The 21916-nt window shown below is 28.2% G+C and overlaps 1 protein-coding gene across 1 annotated transcript in view; it reads right to left on the reverse strand.

The window, feature by feature from the left end:
- Positions 1 to 21916, reverse strand: part of LOC111034566 (transmembrane and TPR repeat-containing protein 1-like) — an 81169-nt gene that overhangs the window by 40242 nt on the left and 19011 nt on the right. Inside the window, exons 2-6 of the mRNA XM_022315845.1 lie at positions 15293 to 15470; positions 9050 to 9123; positions 1820 to 1960; positions 979 to 1051; positions 196 to 299 (exon numbers count right to left, since the gene is read on the reverse strand). Of these exons, the coding sequence (XP_022171537.1) occupies positions 196 to 299; positions 979 to 1051; positions 1820 to 1960; positions 9050 to 9123; positions 15293 to 15470 (570 nt within the window). The remainder of the gene's footprint in view (positions 1 to 195; positions 300 to 978; positions 1052 to 1819; positions 1961 to 9049; positions 9124 to 15292; positions 15471 to 21916) is intronic.

Below are 21916 nucleotides of genomic sequence, written 5' to 3' on the forward strand. Positions count from 1 at the left end.
CCAAGAAGTAATCGTTTATACAACATTAAACAAAACTTTTAATTAGTTTTTAAATCTATTTGCATTCATATTTTACTGCTTAAGTTGGTTTCGTTATTTTTTCATGTTAAGGTATATTTATCAAAATGGGAAACGTTAAAACTAATACATTTCGTTCATATAGAATGTTATTACTTATTGCTAAATAGTATTTACCTGACTCTTGAGCTGTCATGGAACGCTGCAGGATTGTCCGGCTCAGTAAATTTCGGTAAACTGCCTTGAAGCATGTACAGTCGAAACGTTAACAGTGCAACTGTCTGCAAAGTTTACAGTAAGTACATGTGAAATTACACTCCACAACTTTTATTTAAACGAAATTAATCTTTAGTGAGTGATGACAAGTGGTTTTTGGTTTTGTAATTGCCATATTTGAATACAACATCGGATATAGTTACATTTAGTAAATAATGCTTATGAGTATTATAGCAATTAAAAAATATGTAACAAAAAATAATATTTGTTTCTCGAAAAGTTATATTCTAGAAAACTAATATTCATTGTACATTATCATGTAGAATTAAGCATTCGATAACCAAATTCACATGATATAATTATCATTTTTTATGGATTCAAAATTTAGAAGATCAAAGTTTAAACAAATAAATAAATATCGGAATAGCCAATTACATAACAATACTATTAATGGAAGCATCATGAACCACATTATTTTATTATTGTTTATAAAAATCTATATTGGGTTTATAAATTGTACTACAACTTCTTCAATTGTACAAACAATAAAATTAAGAATATAATATTTCATATGTTTTGAATTAAATTTAAAAGAAATTAACAGTAAGTTAATGCATTTCGATTAAAATTAAACTTTATTGTTTTAAATAATAACATGATGCATTGTATTTAATATTTACCCAATTAACAAAATATAATAGTGTGTAAAACTATAATATTTTAGGATTATAATAAACAACGTACCGCTGCTATAGTTTTTGGAGCCCTTCTTGCGAATGAATTATATTCCTCAGTCTGCTTGTGTTCCACCAATGACCTACAAATCAAATATTGTGTTAGTTGATTAAATGATTTGAAACATCAATTTTCGGTCTAAAAATACAATTATAATATTATAATCATGGACTCTAATTATTGTAATAATCAATATATACAACGATTATTAATTGTGTTTTTCAATATTTTTAAGATCACTTTCGTAAATTATTAAACTAAAAATAATTTTCAACAATTTTAAGCTTACGAGTATAAAAGTTTAAGCTCAATGAGTATTAAGATTATACCGTACATTATACAACAAACATACCTAGTTTTAATTAATAATATATTATCAATGTAATATTATGTTTATTAATTAAATACTACTATATTACTAGATAAATAGTTAAACAACGTTTAAATTTAATTTAAAAACAGGATAAATACGATTTAAAATTAAAATAAGGTACTCTAACTGCATACAACTAAATAAACAATACAAATACGATTTTACTAACAGAGAATTATATACTTTAGGTATTTTAAATTTAATTCCATAAAACAACACAATATGTATATCCATTTAAAATCAGTGATTTAAATTACTATTTATGTATATACTCTATAGTATAATGATCGTTAGTTATTTGAAGGAATTTTCAAGCTCATTACAGATAACTATATCGTTAAGCAGAGTTATATTCTTAAACGGAAAAAGATTATTTCATGCTCTGTATTATGTCAATATTCATATTAAGCTTAAAATGATTTGGAAAATAATTGATTTTTATTTCTACTTATTTACAAAATATTTTAGTTTTCTCACTTTTTAATATGGCCCCACGAAGAATATATGTCATAAGCCAGATTTACTAAAAGGACCATTAGCCCGGTTTCTTTGGCCAACATTGATAACGCTCCGAATGAACAGCTAAGCAACACCCGTTCTCTGCGTTTCCATCGTGTGCTGTGATAAAAAATAAAATAAATTATAAGACATAAATAATAACCACATATACCTAGTAAAAATTTTTTTATGGATTTAAGTGATAAGTACAAAAAAAAAAAAAATACAATTAAAACTTACAAACATTTTATTCACTGAAATCTACACATTTATTATTATTGGTAAAATTACAATTTATTTAAAATTGTATTTAGTGTATTTCAATTTTGAAATATTTAAATTTAAAACGTATAAATGAGTTGAATTAATTAAAAAGCCCACGGATATTTAAAAAGAAGCTAAAAAACAAATCCACTGAAAAATAATATTTATTTTATAATATTAAGTCATGTTTAGATGCATTTTTTACAAATAAAATAATTAATTTAGTTGAAATTTATCTATTTATGAAAAATACAGACTAAATTATATATTATTTATTTTATGCTTCTGTTCTATGACACTTTTCCTCAAAATAGGTGATTACTTGTTTAAATCAAAAATGAGTAAAATGATAAGATATTTTATTTTAGTTATTACATTTATTAAATGCTTGCAACAAATTAAAATATAATTTTCGCAGATAACGGTTGTTTATCATTCCATTTTTAAACTTTTAACATTGCGGTTTATTCTAAATGAAAACTAAAATTCAACGAATTATACTCTTGAAAAATGTTAAAGCGGTTAGTGGATATCCGATATTATGCAATATCACAGCTTTATCCCCTCAGTATCTACTGTTTTAAACTCGCTTTTTATCGGATCTAATTTTCAAAAATGACAGCTGTATCAAACATGTAAATAATATATGCTTGTATAATGTATATACATATTTAAAAAATAATCAACTTTTAAACTTGATTATTTTAAAACAAAAATTAAACGTTAAATTTATGCATTACCTAAACTTCAATAGATTTTTAAATTTCCCAGTATAAGTGAAAGAAAGACATTGAATTATTAATATTAGTTTGAAATTATTGTATCAATTAGATAATAATATTATAGATACAAGTAACATAATAACATGTATTATATAGGATCGATATTAAATTTAGAAATAAATAAATATAAAAAAATGCACAAACAAACAAACAATATTGTCGTGTTTTATAAATAAAATATCACAGTGGGTCATGCTTATCGATTGTTTTTCGTCCTCGACGATTTCCAACAGAAACTGTAATAAATCAAAAGGGTTATATTTCGACACGAATGTTCACCAAACAGATTATCAACTATTGTTTCCTATGACAAATGTATATAAATAATTTCAACACTGTGTACGGATTATGCTAAGTATATTCTATTACAGTATAAGAACTGGTTGTGAATTATCACGATCAATAGTTATTTTTTCAATCGTATTGTCTCTCCAATGTGGATAGCCACAGGCGTTGAAATCTCGAATTCATATTATATTTTATCTCCACATGTCATTAAAGGGTTACGGACATCGTATATTATACTGGGACGTACCTTTTTTTATAGCAATAAGACAAGCTGTGAATATTGTGATGCTATTCTTCTGATGAGGTTCCCTAGTCAACATACGTTTGTATAATATAGGTGATAATTCATTTCGATTCCACCGTATATTTCAAGTATGGATATACGGTGGATTGGGTACTGTCCTTATGGTCGATAGTCGATACCTTTTCGACAATTTCAATATTCAGCGAGTTACGTTTTTAAAATTCCAAGAAACGTTGCCAAAATTATATTATATAATATTATTAATATGCGTATTATTGTTGTCGTCGAACATGGTAAGCTGAACTTCGAGTTTTATGATTGCTTATTGTTGTTGGAGATTTCATATTACTGAATAAATCATTAATGATTACGCGTTTATAAATACAACCAACGACGACGAATATTGCTTGTGATTAATATTCGAAATATATTTTCACTGCTCAGAACATGGTTTTCAGTTTTTTGCCTTTTACCAACATTATTTTATTAATTATTGTATTACTATTATTATAATATGAAATATTTTACACCTATATTTTAATTAAATAAAAAAACACAGAGAAGTAAGACTTATATCCACTGATGAACTTTATGGGAATTGAATTGTTTTAAAATTCCACAAATGTGACCGTTTCATTAGATAGAGGAAAGGTAGTTATATAATTATCTTAATAATCACGTGGAGGTGCACCAGCAATAAATGTACAGCGAGGTTGTTCACAGAAAGTGACAATCACGACTATTATTCTATGAAATATATAATTTGATTTCGAATACTATTAAAAAATAACACAAAAAATACTTAAGTGACTAATGACTGCCCTGACATTAATGGTTTCCTACTAACAAAATGATATCCGAATTCTTAATAGATTTAAGCATTAGTCTTAAATCTCCTCTTTCGCATATTTCTAATTTGTTTCTTGATTTGGTCAAAAGTTATTGAACAGAACTAAAACCTTTTTCATTGCAATCAGTTATAAACAATAAAAATGTAGATGATAGACGAGTGCTCCCTTTAGCGCCTCCGCAGAAAAACGCCCTGTTCATAATAATAAATGACCATGAGGTAGTGGTAGAACCCACGATAGGAAACACTGTTCTATACGATAGCTCTTCAAAAGTTCAACATCAGGTATTATGGGGAAATTAAAAAAAACAGCTTTAGAATCAGTTTCGATCAGACCAATAAAAATTATTCGTACAGAACTCATTAAAGACATTAACACTTCAGTTCTTCGTCACAAAGCTTTAAAATCTGTTCGAAAAGCAATCTACTGAGTAAAATGAAAAATATACCCGGTATTTTCAAAGACCCTTATTGAAGCTGTTACTGAACTTCAAAAAAAGAAAAATGATGATGTTTTTAAATATAGAGGTCAACAACTTATTTATGTTCACGAAAAAGTACGTTTAATTTATACTGCCTACGGCTAAATAAAATATAAATTTAATGGTAAATTGCTCAACTTTTTTTGCTTCCAGTACTTTTGATTATGCACTATTTCATTTTTTATAGATGCATACCATCATTATCAAAATGGATATTGTATTAAAATATTTTCTTAAAAACTAAGTCAAAATGAACTTAGGTAAGTACATGGACAATGGAGTAGTTGTATTTAGGACTTGTGTTGTGAAATCGGCTCAAACCTACTGTTTAATTTTAATGGATGATACATAAAATAGACTAACCACACAAACGTAGTTTTTGATTGCGATCAGTTTAAAAAATAATCACTGTTATCAATTAACACAATTAAGAATATAAGATTTTTGACATGAACTTTCAAATTTTATAAGTACTGAGAATTAAACACTTAAAAAAACGTTATATCAAATTTCGTGCTCAATTTTACTGGGTTCAGTGCTTATAACATTGTTTTATTTTACAACAAAAAAGTTTGACAAAATTGGAAAAACGTGCTCAACTATACGACTACCATTTTAACCACCTTACATATTATATTATTATATATATTCCAATTTCCTTATGTACATAATTAAAAACAGAAATTCTGATATTATTTCCAAACGACTCAAGGGGATAGGTTTTATAGTTGGATAACGTCGTAACTTGTATAATCAACGATAAGTAACTATATTCACACATTAAATTGATTTGTCGAACGTCGAGTTTCTACACGGATATCCAGTTATTTACGGACACATTTTTACGAGTTCCCGTTTTAGTGAGGCTTTTATACTTTCATTTCATGAAGTGTCAAATGAAAACAATCAACAATTATAACCACTTCAGGGTAAAATATAAAATGTGAGCGATGCAAAAATATTATGTGACAAATCGTGAAAAAATCCGATGGTAAAATATACTTTCGCGTATAAGTATTATGATAATGCATCACGTATGGCTAAAATTCTTGGGCATACTCGTGTTTCAACAGAAAAAAAAGGATTTCATGATAAAAGGTATTCTGTTCCCCCGTTACACTGCGCCATCATACATCGTCGTTACATGCACAAGTTGAAGTTGTCATTTATCTTATTAAAATATTATTGATACATTATTATTAATAATATATAATATTGGGGGATGTTTATCCTTGCATCTTCCCCTATAATATACATACGCACATTAAAAGTATCTAATAATAATCACAACACTACTGTTGTCGACTTCGTGATAACGCACTGGAACAAGGATCGGAACTGTCACCTTTTTAATCGATAGACAGATCGATATGTGTTAATAATTAATGTGTTGATTAAGAAATCATGTCTTAGGGATTAGAGAATATAAGAACGTACCTCATCTCAATCAAATTATTTGAAAATGTAAGGATATTATTGTCACACCACGCGCCGGGCTAAGTGCAGAAAGCGGACGATGCGAGACCTTATATCACCTAAATATCATCAAGTACCCGCGCTACATAAAAAGAAAAATACCGGCCACGGATGTGACACCGGCCGATTTTCAAATCTAAAATCATATCTTTTTGACGTATCCACGACCTGGAAACGGGTGCAACTCGATTACTTTCGTGCGGCAGACCTATATTATGGGAGACGGAGTAGAGTGTGGACACTAATGATTACACGTCTGTGCGTTTAAAACGCCTCCTCCGCTTCGCCGCCGCGTCTAATCTGCCGACCGCGTGCGATGACAAACGATCGTCGGGCACAAAACTCCGCCGCACCTGGTGTACCTCTCACGACGACGGTACAGCGACGACACGCCCGTTAAAAATACTCGTTTTAGACACACACACACACACACACACACACCCAAACCTACACCCACACCCAAGCACGCACCCCCCGAGGTATATACATATACACACATATATATATATATATATATATATATATATATATATATGTGTGTGTGTATTCCACGCGCGAGGCTTAAATAAATGCTCGACAATTTACTGGCACTTTGCACACAGCTGCTAATTCCTGCACCGGAGGGCCATCATTCATGCTTAATCATACGACGGAACTGCGTCGGACGCGAAGGGACGGCACCCGAGGTGAAAAAAAAAATGTAAAAAACCATACTGCAGCTCTTCAATTATTATTCACAAAAAAAAAAAAAAAAAACAAATAAATAATTAAATAATGAAAAGAAGTGCTTGGAGGAAAAAAAAATATAGTGATCGATACACCAGCGACGGTGATCAGTCATCATCGTCGTTATAGCTTAGTTCCGTTCGATTCGGAGAGATTAGTTTAAACCCCAAAAGATATCCGAGTTGCATGTGGTAATTCCGAAAATTTGTCAATACGGAAGTTTTGTTTTTACCGTTTTTACCACCCGCTATCGGCGAACAGTCATTTCTGAGAGCTGATCAACTTATAACCGCAGACGCAGAGAACAACAAAAACAAGGATAATGCAAAACTGTTGTTTAGAGGCATTGTATGTTTTTCAACAATTTTGCCATTTTGAGCACCCTTTCATACTGATTAATATTATTTTGCTTAATATTATTCTAACAGTTTATTGACAGTCTTTTGTTATTACATTTGACGCCTTTGTAGTAATTTATTTTAGCACTATGTTTTCAATAGTATTAACGGCAAGAGGTTAGGATATAGTTAATACTAATAGTAAATGAGTATAATATTATGAATTGTATACATTTTTTTTTTAAATCCCACATGAAAAAAAGTTTATCTTTCTTAAACGTTAAGCTCTTTTCCACATATTTTATGTGTACCTAGTGTAAATATGTATATTTCACACATCAATATAGCTAAAAATGTATAATACATTAATAATATACTCTACTACCCATACCTTGTGGTTCTTTTACTATCGAACATTTATTATTTCAAAAAATATTATTAAAAATATTTTGATATCGAAAGTGTTAAAACTATAATATGCAGTAATTCAAAAAAATTAGTTATTATCAGAATAACAAATACTATCAAAAAATTAATATTTGTTTAATAATTAATGTCTTACGTTAAATAAATCACTCAGTATTATTTTATAATGGACGGATTTCATTGCAATAAAAAAAAACAACATATTATGATATTTCGTTAAAATAAAATACTTAATAAACTAACAAATTTCTAAGTATAACAAAATTAATAATATTAAAAGAAAGGGGATGTATTCAGTAACCGCTCGAGTTTAGCTTGTCATTGAATAAGTCAATATAATCTAAGTGTTCAATAAAATGCATCATTGTAAATTCAATACATTATTCATCTCTACTCAAAATCATATTAAACCATACACTAACTAGTAGTATCTAATTTTGAATCGATACGAAAAAATCTCTAAGATATGAAAATGTAAAGAAATGACGATTGCTTGTAAAATATGTTGATACTTACTAACGAATTTTTTACATCTGTAATAATTATTATTTATTATGCTTTATAATTTTATAATTATTTTAAAAAACAAAATAAATTAATACTTTTAATTAACAATTTATTTTATGAATTGTGTTTTTAATATGTTTAAATTTACAGGGATATAATTCTCCATCTCTATAAAAATGATGTGGTAATACATATTTTTTATTTATTAAATTTAAGGGTTTTTTTTAATGACTATTTAACTTTTAATATTTTTATATAAAGAGTTTTAAAATATTTTAAAATTGTTTATCATAATATAAGTGGATGATTTTTAGTTTTTATTTTTGTTTCAAAGCATCTAAGTTAAACTTATTAATTATTATATATTGATAATTTAAAGCTATTAGATTATGAATGTAGAGTGTTGCATTACAATTTTGGCAGTCAATCTAACTTATACCCAAATTGAATAGTACTTTATAATTAGAACATCTGCTTCTTTTTGGGAAAATATTCTGATTTTCCAAGATATTAAATTTAAAATATTGACTCAGAAAATATTAAAAAGCTAATTCGTTTCATATACCTATAACTTACATAAAGAAAAGGAAGTTTAATTAACATTTTTGCAGATAATACATCGTAGATTCAAACGACACCCAGTTTTTATAATATAAAAATGTAAAATGAATTAAGTTACTATAAGTTTTCATTATAAACATATTTTAATTAAAACTAAATTAACAGGTAATAGCACATTATGTGTATAATATGAATATACAGTATGGTCGATTGATCAAAAAATAAAACCTTTCAATTAAATATAATAATATTTCAATGTACTTACTCATGATACGTTAAAAATGATAATAGAAAAAACAGGCACGCCAATACATCTGCTCTTCCGACGATTCCCGTTACCTGAAACATTTTTAAATCAATGAGATACGTCTTGAGGACATCCTAACCCAATTTAACACTAAATTACCAAGCAACATACTACTTTAATAAAACATTAAATAGTATTCGATATCAAATGTATGTAAAACTAAATAATGTTCTTTATATTTTTTTTTAATAACATTTTTAACTAATAAAATAGTTCCATATATTAATAAACTGTTTAATAAATTTTATGTAATTCTAATGTTTATGATTTTATCAAGGGAAAAGCAAAAATATCGATTTTATCATAACGTATTTTTACGCGCAAAAACAATATATTTTTGCACGTAAAAATGTCAAAATATCGCATATAAAACTTGTAGTTTGCCAGTGCAGATCGATGGTTAAATATGGGTTGCGGTACCTAAATATATACAGCGCGTGTACATACACCATTGAATAATAAAAAAAATAACCAAAAGGTTAGGTCCCTTTGAACGAATTCGGCTGGTTGCATGTCATATACAATAATACTGTCGTAATCACCGGCAGTAATACGTATGTAGGTACTAAATGTTCTTAACGGATAATTTGGGCGTTGATCTCGGGGTGAATGAAAACTAAAATATCGAAACTAATTGAACGGGAGAACGTTATTAGTGTTGGAGAAAACGCGTGTCGAATGGTCTGTTGATATTTCGAAATTAACTATATTGAGAAGTATTATACTAACTTGTAATATACAAGTAATGTAATTGGACAAATAGTTTTTAACTAATACTCGTTTAAACTTTAAGTTTAGGCGAACCTGTGTACATTTTGTTCAGCGCTTAAAGAACTTGTAGTTGGCACAATTATAAAAGATTTGATCATTGCTATAGAATATCCAACTATTGACATCCAAGCAACATTTTGAATATTAAATGCGTATATTAAATAGTACAACACGTAACAGATTATCCATAACCAAATGATGTGTAAATTAATAACATCATATTAAAAATAAAATAAAACTACGTGTTAAGGTCTCCTTATTATAAGTTTTTATCGATGTGCCTAGGTAGTCATAGCTTTATTAACTGCATAATATATTAATAAGCTAAATACATAGCATAAAATGTATAGTTACCTACTAAATTCATTTAATCGTATTACATTATTCTTCAGTACGGGTATTAATAGGATATTGTATTTGATATAAACAAATGAGATAGCCATAATTAGTTGTATATTTTATGACATATCGTCTCTTATCCATAAAATTCGGTTTGCCTCTCCTGGCGATCTGGTCTGGCTATGGGCCTTAATGTTTAATAACTATTATTGTCGCATATAATTTTCTCGTACACCGGCCATTTAACATGTATAGTGTAACACTTTAAGTACGTACACTATACGAGTAATAATATTACACGCTTGTGTACGTGAGAGACACGAAGACTACGGAAGTTTCTGCGAGGAAGGGCGAGCTAACCTAACCGAACCACGTGCCCTTGTCTCCAAAAGTGCGCTACTTCGTCGACGATAGGGGAGCGTGACCACAATGGTATAACGAGATTATAAAGGCGATTCGAAGCACACTCCGCCGCCGCACGTACATATCGTCAGGACCTTTGACCGTCGAGGGAAATTACACAGAACGGCAGAAAATTCATCTCGAGTCCGAGACGACGAAAATAAAATCGGCGGAAAAAAGGAAACTAATTTTCACCGCGACACACGTGATTGGAAAGACGGAATGGCGAGTGCTTGCGCAATTAAAACGGTAAATGTCCCCGGGGCACCATTATTATGGCTCTATATGTCTCTATACACATGCACATACCACGACCGCGGTGCTGCTGTGGTCGTACTGCGACAGCGAAGAAAGGTATACCTATACATATATACTTACTGTTATTATTCCACGGAAATTTTGTCTACCTACGTCGATTATTTCGTGTGTTGTGTTTGTTCGCCTACTCCACCGCCGCCATCGTACGTTCAAAATAATCTAACGTTGACAACGGCGACGACAACTTTTAATTAAAATCACCCCTGGGGACTAAACGCGTAAAAGCTTCGCATGGCGATGGCGGTGACTTTGGCCATTATATTATACACAAAGAGTTACTGCCCCGGAAATCCGCACACGTCGTAACAGATTAAAGCAAGTTCCCATCGACAGTTTTTCCGGACGACAAAATACCACGTGGGACTGAAATCTCCGATGGCTGCCAGTACTACTACCGTCTGTAAAGTGCCCGTAGTGGATCCAGATTAAATTTTGTTGGAAAAACCGTCGACCATCGATTAATAAACGCGTAGTAGCATATAATTGCGTGTTAACGGCGAACTACCATCAAATAAATAGTATTTTGTAATTAAATAGTTGATAAAAAACTAGGTGTAAGTTGTGACATATAAAACGAATATAGTAACTCATGACGATTACTAATAATTATTTAAATTTATAGTAAGCTTAAATTGTTTTGATAATTATTTGCTCTGTTTTTAAATGCCTTACATTAAAATTTCAAGGGAACATTTCAAATCGATCTTAAAAAATAAAAGAAGTAAAAATAATATTTTTTTATGCATTAGTTGTATAAAAAATACGTTGTATAAACAATCTCAATATTAATGTTATTACTATTTACTAGGTAGCATAATAATTAATCAGTCATGTTAACTGGAGTCAACAGAAAATAAAAGTTATGAAATATAATAGGGTGAGAAAATAAACAATTATTCATGACGTATATTATAATATACAAGAGGCAAGAAAAAGTTTTCACGCATCGTCAAAGATCCTTGAACATTAGTGATAAAAAAAAGAAGTTGGCTAACCGAGGGTTTTCGGCCTTTCGTGAAACTTTTGGCCATTCATTGCTTTTTTTATACAAGGATGCAATAAAAAAAGGTATCAAAAAGTCGGCCAAGCATCCTAGAAGTCGGATGTATATCATTTGAAACACTTTTTAGGTAGATTTTTTTATTTTATTATTATTATTATTTTTTTTTTTTGTTACACAAGCGCCCTGACCAAATTTCTTGTTTTCTTTACACCACCACCACATAATTTGCAAACCTAATAACATTAGAGTGAATGTGAACATTTTCGATCACTGTTGCTCCCATCCAATGAATGTTCTTGAAATAACGATAAATCCGTAAATGTTTAAACGACGAGATAGCTGTAGGTATAAAGGATTAAACAGATTCAGAATTCCATGAGCCCGTTTCGTTCATGGCACATAAATCTTCAACCCTTCGCCTCCCCATTATAAATGTATTATTTTTGTCTTATTCTTTTTTTTTTTTTGAAAACAACTTGTTCACCCTTTTACTTCTCATAATATAAATTGTTAATTTTTTACAGTGCACTTTGTTACCACTGTTATCATACAATGTGATGTATCCCGACTAAACACAAGCTGTGTATCTAAATACAAAACAGTCAATACTGTTGTATCTTCAATGCAAGTGTGTGTAAGTTAACGTCATTTTTTTTTAATTTTAACATTCTCTAAAAGGTTAGTAAAAGTGAGATTTCTATTGGAGTTTAATTATTTAAATATTTGTATCCGTCATAATATTTTTGATTTGTTTTAAGTGTGTCAGTATTATTTACTAATTTCTTAGTATATAATAATATGTACCAGTTCAAAAATCATGTTTAAATGATTATAACTTGGCAGAAAAAAATAAGAATAAGCAAAAAAACAATCAGAATAAAAAATCCAATTTGATGATTAAGATAATTTACCCATAATATATAAAACTTAAATATTAATAAAGCTGTAAATAAGCTATTTCGTTGTGTATCAATTGTATCGTTCCATTGGGCAGGCCATTGTAATGGATATAATAAATTTGAGTTAAATTATATATTATTATTATCCACGAAAAATGATTCTGAGCAAAGACGGGCTGTCCGTCTATATTTTCTAAATTTATTTTATATTTATCTACTTGTTATACAATAGGATACAATAAAATATTATATTAAATATACCATTATGAATAATTAAGAATAACAAACTCAATGGTGAAAAGTAGCAGGTCACTGTGAATGATATTTTTTTAACTTTACAATTTGAGTTTAAAATATTGTAATATTAACATTACATAATATTCTGTATTATTGTAATAGGTACTACAATATAGATATTTTAACCACTATAAGCCTAACTTATAATAAATCTCAACTTAAAATTTCAAGATTTTTGACCAAACTAAACAATTTTTAAAAAGAATCATCCAATAATTGAAAATGCATACCAACTGCATGAATAGCTAATAATAAAATTGGTCTAAAAATGTCATTGTGTATAGACAATTATTATAAGATCTTTTCAGTTTTTAGTTTTTATAAGAATTCAGGTAATTTTTTACCTCCAAAACACCTACTAACCAGATTCTATTTTCAAAACATCCAAAGTATAGATCCAAAGGTTTTAATAGATTGAAGTATTTTTAATGTTTCAAAATATGATATCAGGGAAAAATATACAAACTCTTAATTTTTTTGTAAACCAATAAGTAGGTACATTCATCGCTTAGCTCATAATCTAAAATGATTGTATTATTTCATATAAGCTGAATTTCCTCATGAAAACATTTAAATTGTTTATATATAGTATCGATATATTACATAGTATTGTAATATAGTAAGTATATAATATCATGTAGGAATGTAGGATTAATGTCTCAATATAAGTATCTATAGAGCAAACACTCGTACTTATACAGGAGTAAGATGTAAAGCTTATTTCTTTGAACATAATATAACTTCCTGCAAGTCCACGGGTATTTTGAAATAAATAAATATTTTATTATACAAAATTTGATTGAAACTAAATAAAACGTTATATTATCGTCTATAGTATCGTGTTACTAAACTTTGACATGAGGTTTAGATACGAGTATGTCAATTATAATGTACATTATCGTTGATATCTACTGTTTATTAAGAACTATGCTATAAATTATAGTACATATAGATGAAAAGTTTTCGCTTTTAAAATCTGAGCATAGCGATAAGAATTTTGATTTTCAAGTTAAGAGTGGTTTCTAGTAGCAAATTAAATCTAGTTTGTGTTTATTTAATTTTTTTTTTATGGGGGTTAGTTAAACAATAAAAAGTAGCTATAATAACAACTTATAAAGAACACCTTGTAATAAAAATTCAAGGTTTCTGATCCAGTGAACATTTTTTACCGATATTTATAGAAAAAAAAACTAACAACTATTTACAATTAAAATGTCTATAAATAGTTCAAAAAGATTCAAAATATTTTTAATATTTGATCATATATAGAAAATGCTAATAAAAGTGTTAAAATTGCCAATGTTTCACATTTTTGATGAAAATGTTAAGTGTCTAGGATATTCATTTAAAAGATTCACACAAAAAAAAAAACAATATCCATATTTTGTACAATTCTAATTTTGCGTAAAAACTGCCGTTTTTACTTGCTATTTTTAAAAGTACAGAGGATATTTTGCTTTTTTCCGATAGCTATAGAACCAATTTTCTAGTAGAAATAAACACCCTCAAAGTGAAAAATGGTAAATATTTTACTGCACCAAAAGTTGATGACTCCGTCAATGACAGATAGAAAAAATAAAAATAAATTAAAAAACATATCATTGTAAAATCAATACATTTATCGCTTCACTCAGAATCTGAAAATATGTAAACAGTTTTTTATAGACATTTTAAGTTCAACAGTGTTTTTTGTTAACATTTTAAGTTCAAATTCGGACAAATTTAATATTTAAACAAAGAATTATGATTTTGGTTATTTTTTTGTGATATAAAAATATTATTCAAGGGTAGGCACTTGAAAATTTTAACGCACATTTGTCATATTTTAAACACAAAATGACATTTTAAAATGCATTGTTTTTGGCTAGTATTAATTCAACCTACCTGCAACAATACAACAGTACTACTAATAGTAAAATAAATTACTTTAATAACAATATAAAAATATCATAAAATATACTTAGTATAGTATAAGCCTACACCTATAATGGTCTTCACTCAGAATCGTTTAACAATTTTATGCCATGGGAAATGATTTATCATTGCATTCAAATTGAAAAGATTCATTACAGTGACTTACTTCTCAATTACGATAATATAGGCATACTCGACACATACAACTGTAGTGTAGAGCGGTTACCCACTTAACCCTTTTTTGTTTTGTTAACTCACCGCTTCTGTGTGGATTGGATGGACGGCGAAAACAATTCCAGCCAAAAGTCCATATTTATGTTCTAATCCAGCGACTGAAATGCACAAGCGGGCAAACAAAACGCTACAAAGGCCATGAAGGATAACATTGACCACGTGAAACCACACAGGTTGAAGCCCGAATATATAATGGTTCAATCTGTAACACACAAAAACACATATTCCTTGTATAAATAAACACAATTTACAATACGTATTTTACTTAAATTATTAACTGACAAATAAGAAAAAAATCTTTTTGACTATGATGAGTTACTATGAGCTAACGAAAACCTAAACGATATTAAGAATAAAAGTCTATCAAGTTAGCTAATAGGTTTACTGAAAATACGTCGCAATGCTCCAAAAGCACTATAAGTATGTATTATCTATTGCAGTTTGTTGTCATTTCGAACATGGATCTTTTATCTAAGTTGTATAGAGGTTTTTTTATTTCAAATAACTTATTTAGTTAAAAAAACAAAACAAAATATTAAAATCTTTATTGCAAGTGCTTTGGATACAATAATTAAGTAACCTATACAAACAATATCATGCTCAATAAATTGGTTTTGTTGTTTGTTAACAAACTAAATATTCAATATTGTATTGTTGACTATGAGATTAATTGAATTGTAAATACGAATAAATAAGTGTGTCTGCCTAATTAATATAGATTTATTTTACGTTTGTTTCATAATATTTTCACCTAAAATATATTGTGTTCGCAGGTACTCACATGATTGGTTTTGGCTATTCTGTGTATAGTGAATAATATGATTTAACGATATGTACGTATTTAAACTTGGAGTTTCAGTGGTCAAAAGTTGGGTGGAGTGGTAGGTAGTAAGTTAGTCAAATTGTCATATAATATTTAGCGAAATATACATTTTTACTATCACAATACAGTTTAATAATAACTATAGTATAAACACAGCATTTTCATAGACCAGGAAAACATATTTTGGTTTCTAGATTAAGATAAAACGTACAATTGTAACGTAACATAATAAGTAAATATACAACAAAGAATAAATTAAGCACACACAACTAACCAAGAGAGTCGAAACTCCCTTTTTAAATTTTATTATCAAGTTGGTGCTACTGTTTTTCTGGATTTCCAACGAAACCGACTGTAGCATAATTCAACCAAAGATGTTCTATAATATAACAAAATGCAGTGATTCTTTCCGTCTTCGCGGGAACCACGGAAAAACGATAACACCAACTAGAAAATAAAAGTTGTTAACGTGAGTTACGACACTCATAACATGTGTAAATGAGCAATTAATCATAATTAATCAATGTGAACATTTAGAAATGTCAAACCATATCCACACAACTTTCAGATAATCGTAAGTACCTATGTATTTTAAGTTTCATTACGATCGATATAGAAGTTTAAGATAATATGGCAATAATAAATTACATCGATTGGGTGATAAAAGGGCTACCCTTCGATCCACCCAACTGTATTATTTTTATTATTCTAAATGATTAGGTACTTTTTAGTTATAACTCAATATTTGTATAGTCTAGTTTATGCCAGGGTGTCCGTTCGTACCGGATTTCCCGGGACGTTACCTGTTTAGGAACCCATGTCCCGACGTCCCGGACAAAGTTTCTCGGGACAACGATTTGTATTGGTTTTTTACTTTTGCATAGCAATATTCCGTAATATACAATTTTTTTTCAAAATTCTCATATTAATTATAATATGCTAGAAACATGCAAACAATTTCAGTAATACCATAATTATGTAATTCATGACATAAATCAAAATTGTAATTGATTGTTAAAATCGAAGCATTTGATAAACGGTTGTCTAATTACATTTTTTCATCAGAGCCAGGTTTTAACTGAAACTAGTAATATTTTGATAAAACTTTCCTATAGTATATTTCTTCACCTAACCATTTATTGTACTGTTGCTTACACGATGTTCTTGAAAACTACTAAAAAACTAAATGACGCACACACTCAATATTACAATCTATGTTCAACTGCCAATAAATATATCCAATTATTGTTCAAAGTTTCTACAACAGTATTATTGTTTTTACCGGCTTAAACTATGAGTAAACATAAAAAAAAGAATTTTTAAATTATTAAACTTCATGGATCTAAATAATACTAGGAAGTCCAAGAAATAATATTTCTTTTTCAATTTAAATTTTATTATTTTAGAAAATAATAACATAGTATTTTTGTAAATAAGAAAACTTAAGTAAGTAAATGAAAACAATATCCGAGTTTATTTATAATTTATGTTAAAATATTATCTACACTAATATTATTTACATTTAAATTTAATTCTACTAAGAATGTATTATTTGGTATGTATAATTTGTAATAATTTAATGACACTCTCTCGACTCTTAATTGGCAATTATAATTACCAAAGTTTCGCGTCTTTATCATTGGGGTTGCACTCCTGCTACGCATAATAATTTAGGATACCTCTAGTAAGTCTTTTCTCAGGTTGTATATTATTACTGTTTAAATGATTTTTAACAAAAATAAAAATAAATGGTCAAAAAACATTTGAAGACATTAAAAAACTAGACATTTGATTTCAAATTTTAATATTTCTGGAGCACTTGGATTTTAAAATACCTGAAGTATCTAAATATATTTGAAAACGGAATTATTTATTTAAAGTAGGTTGAGTGAATTAGTGAATTATTTAAAAATGACTTAATAACTTAACTCATAAATGTTAGTCATTAGCATTTACTAAGTAGAAATAGTTTCGATGTTTGCAGTTATAAGTATATCACCTTCTAAAGAATTATTTATTATCCTAATACTCGAATACGAGTATCTACTGTATCTAGTGTGAATTAATTATCATAAAATCGATGTTATAGACTTCGATTTAATTGTATGTCTATATTTTATTTTTATTGAAAAGTCAGGAATAATAAAAGAAAAAAAAATCAGAATTATTATACAATTGTTTAAGCTGGTTTAAAATTTAAATAAAATGCACACAAAATTGATAAAATGATAGAAAAAAAAACTAATAAATTGTAATATATGAAGATAACGTGATGCGCATTAAATTTATTTCATTTCATTCAAATTATGGTGAGTAGGCTTACAGATAGTCACGTCGTCTCAAATATAGTTCTGAAACTGACGACTGAGTCATAATAGTATTATAAACAGATGATGCATATGAGGTAAGGAATACCATTACGTTATTAGTCTATAATATAATTCTAATATGTTTCTGTTAACAAACATTTCCCGTGTATTCTCTACGCAGTTCCACCATATTAATTCGTTTTCCTTAATAATTACCAACATTTAAAATAGATATTTTCAAAGTTCACCATTTGATACTTGGACGATAGCGACATTTTACTGGCAATGCTACGACGTAGGTTTTTCAATTTAGCTGCAATGGTATTTTCATAATTTAGTTTTTAATTGATAATATACTTAATGATTTAATTAATTAGCCGTTTTTTTTTTCGTTGGCCATAATCCAAACTATTTGGGAACGGATACTCGATAAGAACTGTTTGCTCGATTTGTGATGTAGACCATGCCAAACTTTTTCAACTTATAATTAAAACTGAGAGATTATACTCTCTTTGGAAATAATTAAAACTGGGGAGTTATTCTGTGAAGAGCTTAGAGTCTGGTGGAGAATTTTATTCTGGCAAACGATTATCCACAAGTTAATTTAAATAAAGCCTACGCAAGGAATATAGATTGCAACAAAGTCCGAGTGCCTGAATTCCCATCCTGGTTTTTCTTTAATGAAGTCGTTTTAAAACTTTTCCCATCACGTCAACGAAGGCAAGTAGTAGCGAGTAGCTACAACAATGCTGATGTGATTAAAACACTGCGTAAATCGATTATTTTGTCAAACTACCTCCATCGTAGTTATAGGTTAATTCAAAACGTTGTATTGACATGGTGGTTCATTTGAGGTAAATATTAAAACGTTAAAAACCTCTCAATGAATATTACATTTCGATAATATTTTAACAGTACACATTATATGATTTTTCTTCATCGACATCACTTCGGCTATTATTTGCATATCAATAAATAGACATTAATGCAGAGAATATAGACAAACACACATAATATTTTACATTCAATATCTACTGGCATTTGAACATATAACATTTATCTTAAAAGCATAAGGATGCTATTTGGTATATTATATTTTGTCCGAAATTCTAATTACCTATCTCTTTTCTTATTGTTTAGGATTTAATTAACAGCATAATTTAAAAACATAGTAAATATTTTTATGCATCCAAAAATTTGAAACAAAATAAAATAGAGCAATCAAGAAAATATTTCTGAAACAATACAGTATTGCTTCGCTCGTATAGACTTTGATAAATTTTAGTCAGGTTAGAGAACCATTTACTAAAACAAAAACTGCTTATTATATAATCACCTTAATTGTTACACTAACAAGTAACAACAAAAGTGAAATGCTCTTCTTTAACATTTAAATAAAATACAAGCCACACATTTAAGTTATATATTTCAATCGTCTACAATTTGAACTACCTATATAATGCAACAAATTTAAATGTGCTCATCGTTTGAGTGTATTTCAGAGGCTAATACAATATATTGGGGTAAACTTTTTTTTTAGCTCAGTAAACACCACAATTGACAGTATTATAGGTAAGGCTAGGTAAACTGCTTAAACAACAACGTATAATTATTTTTTTCACTTAATTCTTAAAAATTCCAATAATAAAATAATAAAGGGGCAAAAGTACTTTATTGATTGCAATTTCAAATACTGTATTAATTAAACTTTAATGTAAACGAATAACTGTAGAAGACAACATGTTAATTAACTACAAATGTGGTGGTTCAATAAACACCACTAAGTAATCACAAATAAAAATTATTAATTTAATACATTTTATGAGATGAATGGACTAGTTTTACATTATTAATTCAAGAAATAATCAAATTATTCGAAAAATGCTTGCTTATGATTGTTAATTTGTATTTTTTATAATCATAACAATAAAAATAATATTATACCTACGTCAATATTATTTTTCTTAATCTAAAACGAAATTATAAAATACATTTCAATAGACAGGTGGATATTTAGGCATTATTTACATACTTTATTATTATAAGTTAATAATAGGTTGAATATAAGTGATGAGCTAATTGACCTTTAGCATCAATATACAATTATAATACTCCTTCTATTAAATTATACATTCAATACACTTTTTGATTAAGTGTCAGCTCACCCTTTTGAAATTCATTAGACCAAACATCTTTATTAATTAGTTTTATATTTTCATTTGAATACCTAATACTATTATAAACTCATATGATAACATTATTTCAGATAGGTTACAGTTAAATTATTGTACATATTTATATCATGAAAATTCCCTGTACATGAAAGATCATCTCGGGTGGCACAAATGTTGGGAAAAAAAAAAATAAAATACCTATTGAACATAAACAAAATACCCGATTTTCAATTATTATAATACAAAGATTAATTTATACTTCGACAAATGATCCAAGATATTATATAAGGCGCATGTCACATGAAAATGATTACATTGTCATTCAATGTGTATTTCTACCTTAACAATCATTCACTTTTTTAGAATAATGAATAGTGAACCAAGATGAAACAAAAACTAGATAACATAATAATTCCAAATTATGTGCATGGCAAAATATTTACGAATATTACATAAACTAATATTAAGTAACCATATAGTAGATGGGAGATAAACCTAAAGGCTTAGAGAATAATGGGCATTAATAAGATAATTTAACACTAAATCCTTAAACTAAACTAACTTACATGTATGAATACTAACTGTTGATAACAAATAAATTATGAAAACTAAACATATGATCAATTATTTTCTGACGACAGAAATCTTATATGATATAACTATATAAGTAACATTATTATACTTCATTTGAAAAAAATATGTATAAAAGAGTACAGAAAAAAATATATTATGAAAGAAATAAACATTTTATAGTAATATTATAATCTTGAAATATTAAAAATATGTCTTATAAGCCGCAAGTTTTATATTCTGAGCTCAAGTCAATAATTATTAGTATAGGTGCTGTTGATACAATTGTATTTTTAATATACCTAGATAGAAAACCTAACGTGTTTAAAATTTGCATTCAAATTATTTTACAGACAAAACTTTAAAAACCATTTTACGGATTCGATCTGTTATTCTAACATTTATCGTGGCGATTCGACTTTGCATGAACAAGTATTCATCGGGGATTATTGTTCAGCACGCAAATATGGTAGGTAGTTGAACTTTAAACATTATTATCTCGCCAATGGTTCGTGACTAGATAGTAGGTTGATATTTTTAAGTAATTGCATCCAGGCGGTTATTTGGAAGCAATATAATAAAAACAACATTTTTCACAATGTGCACTACAGCGGATTTATTTAGTATAATAATATGTGGGCAGGAGAAAACACTTTTATTCGTTTATTTTTACCTTGAATTTTTTTTTTTTTCTAATGAGATTCTACAAAACACAAAGCCCATATACGCGCCCTTTGCGTCAGGTAATCTGATTAGCCGGACATGACGGCCT

Source organism: Myzus persicae, unplaced genomic scaffold, assembly GCF_001856785.1.
Source record: "Myzus persicae strain clone G006 unplaced genomic scaffold, MPER_G0061.0, whole genome shotgun sequence".
In the NCBI taxonomy this organism is placed as follows: Eukaryota; Metazoa; Arthropoda; class Insecta; order Hemiptera; family Aphididae; genus Myzus; species Myzus persicae.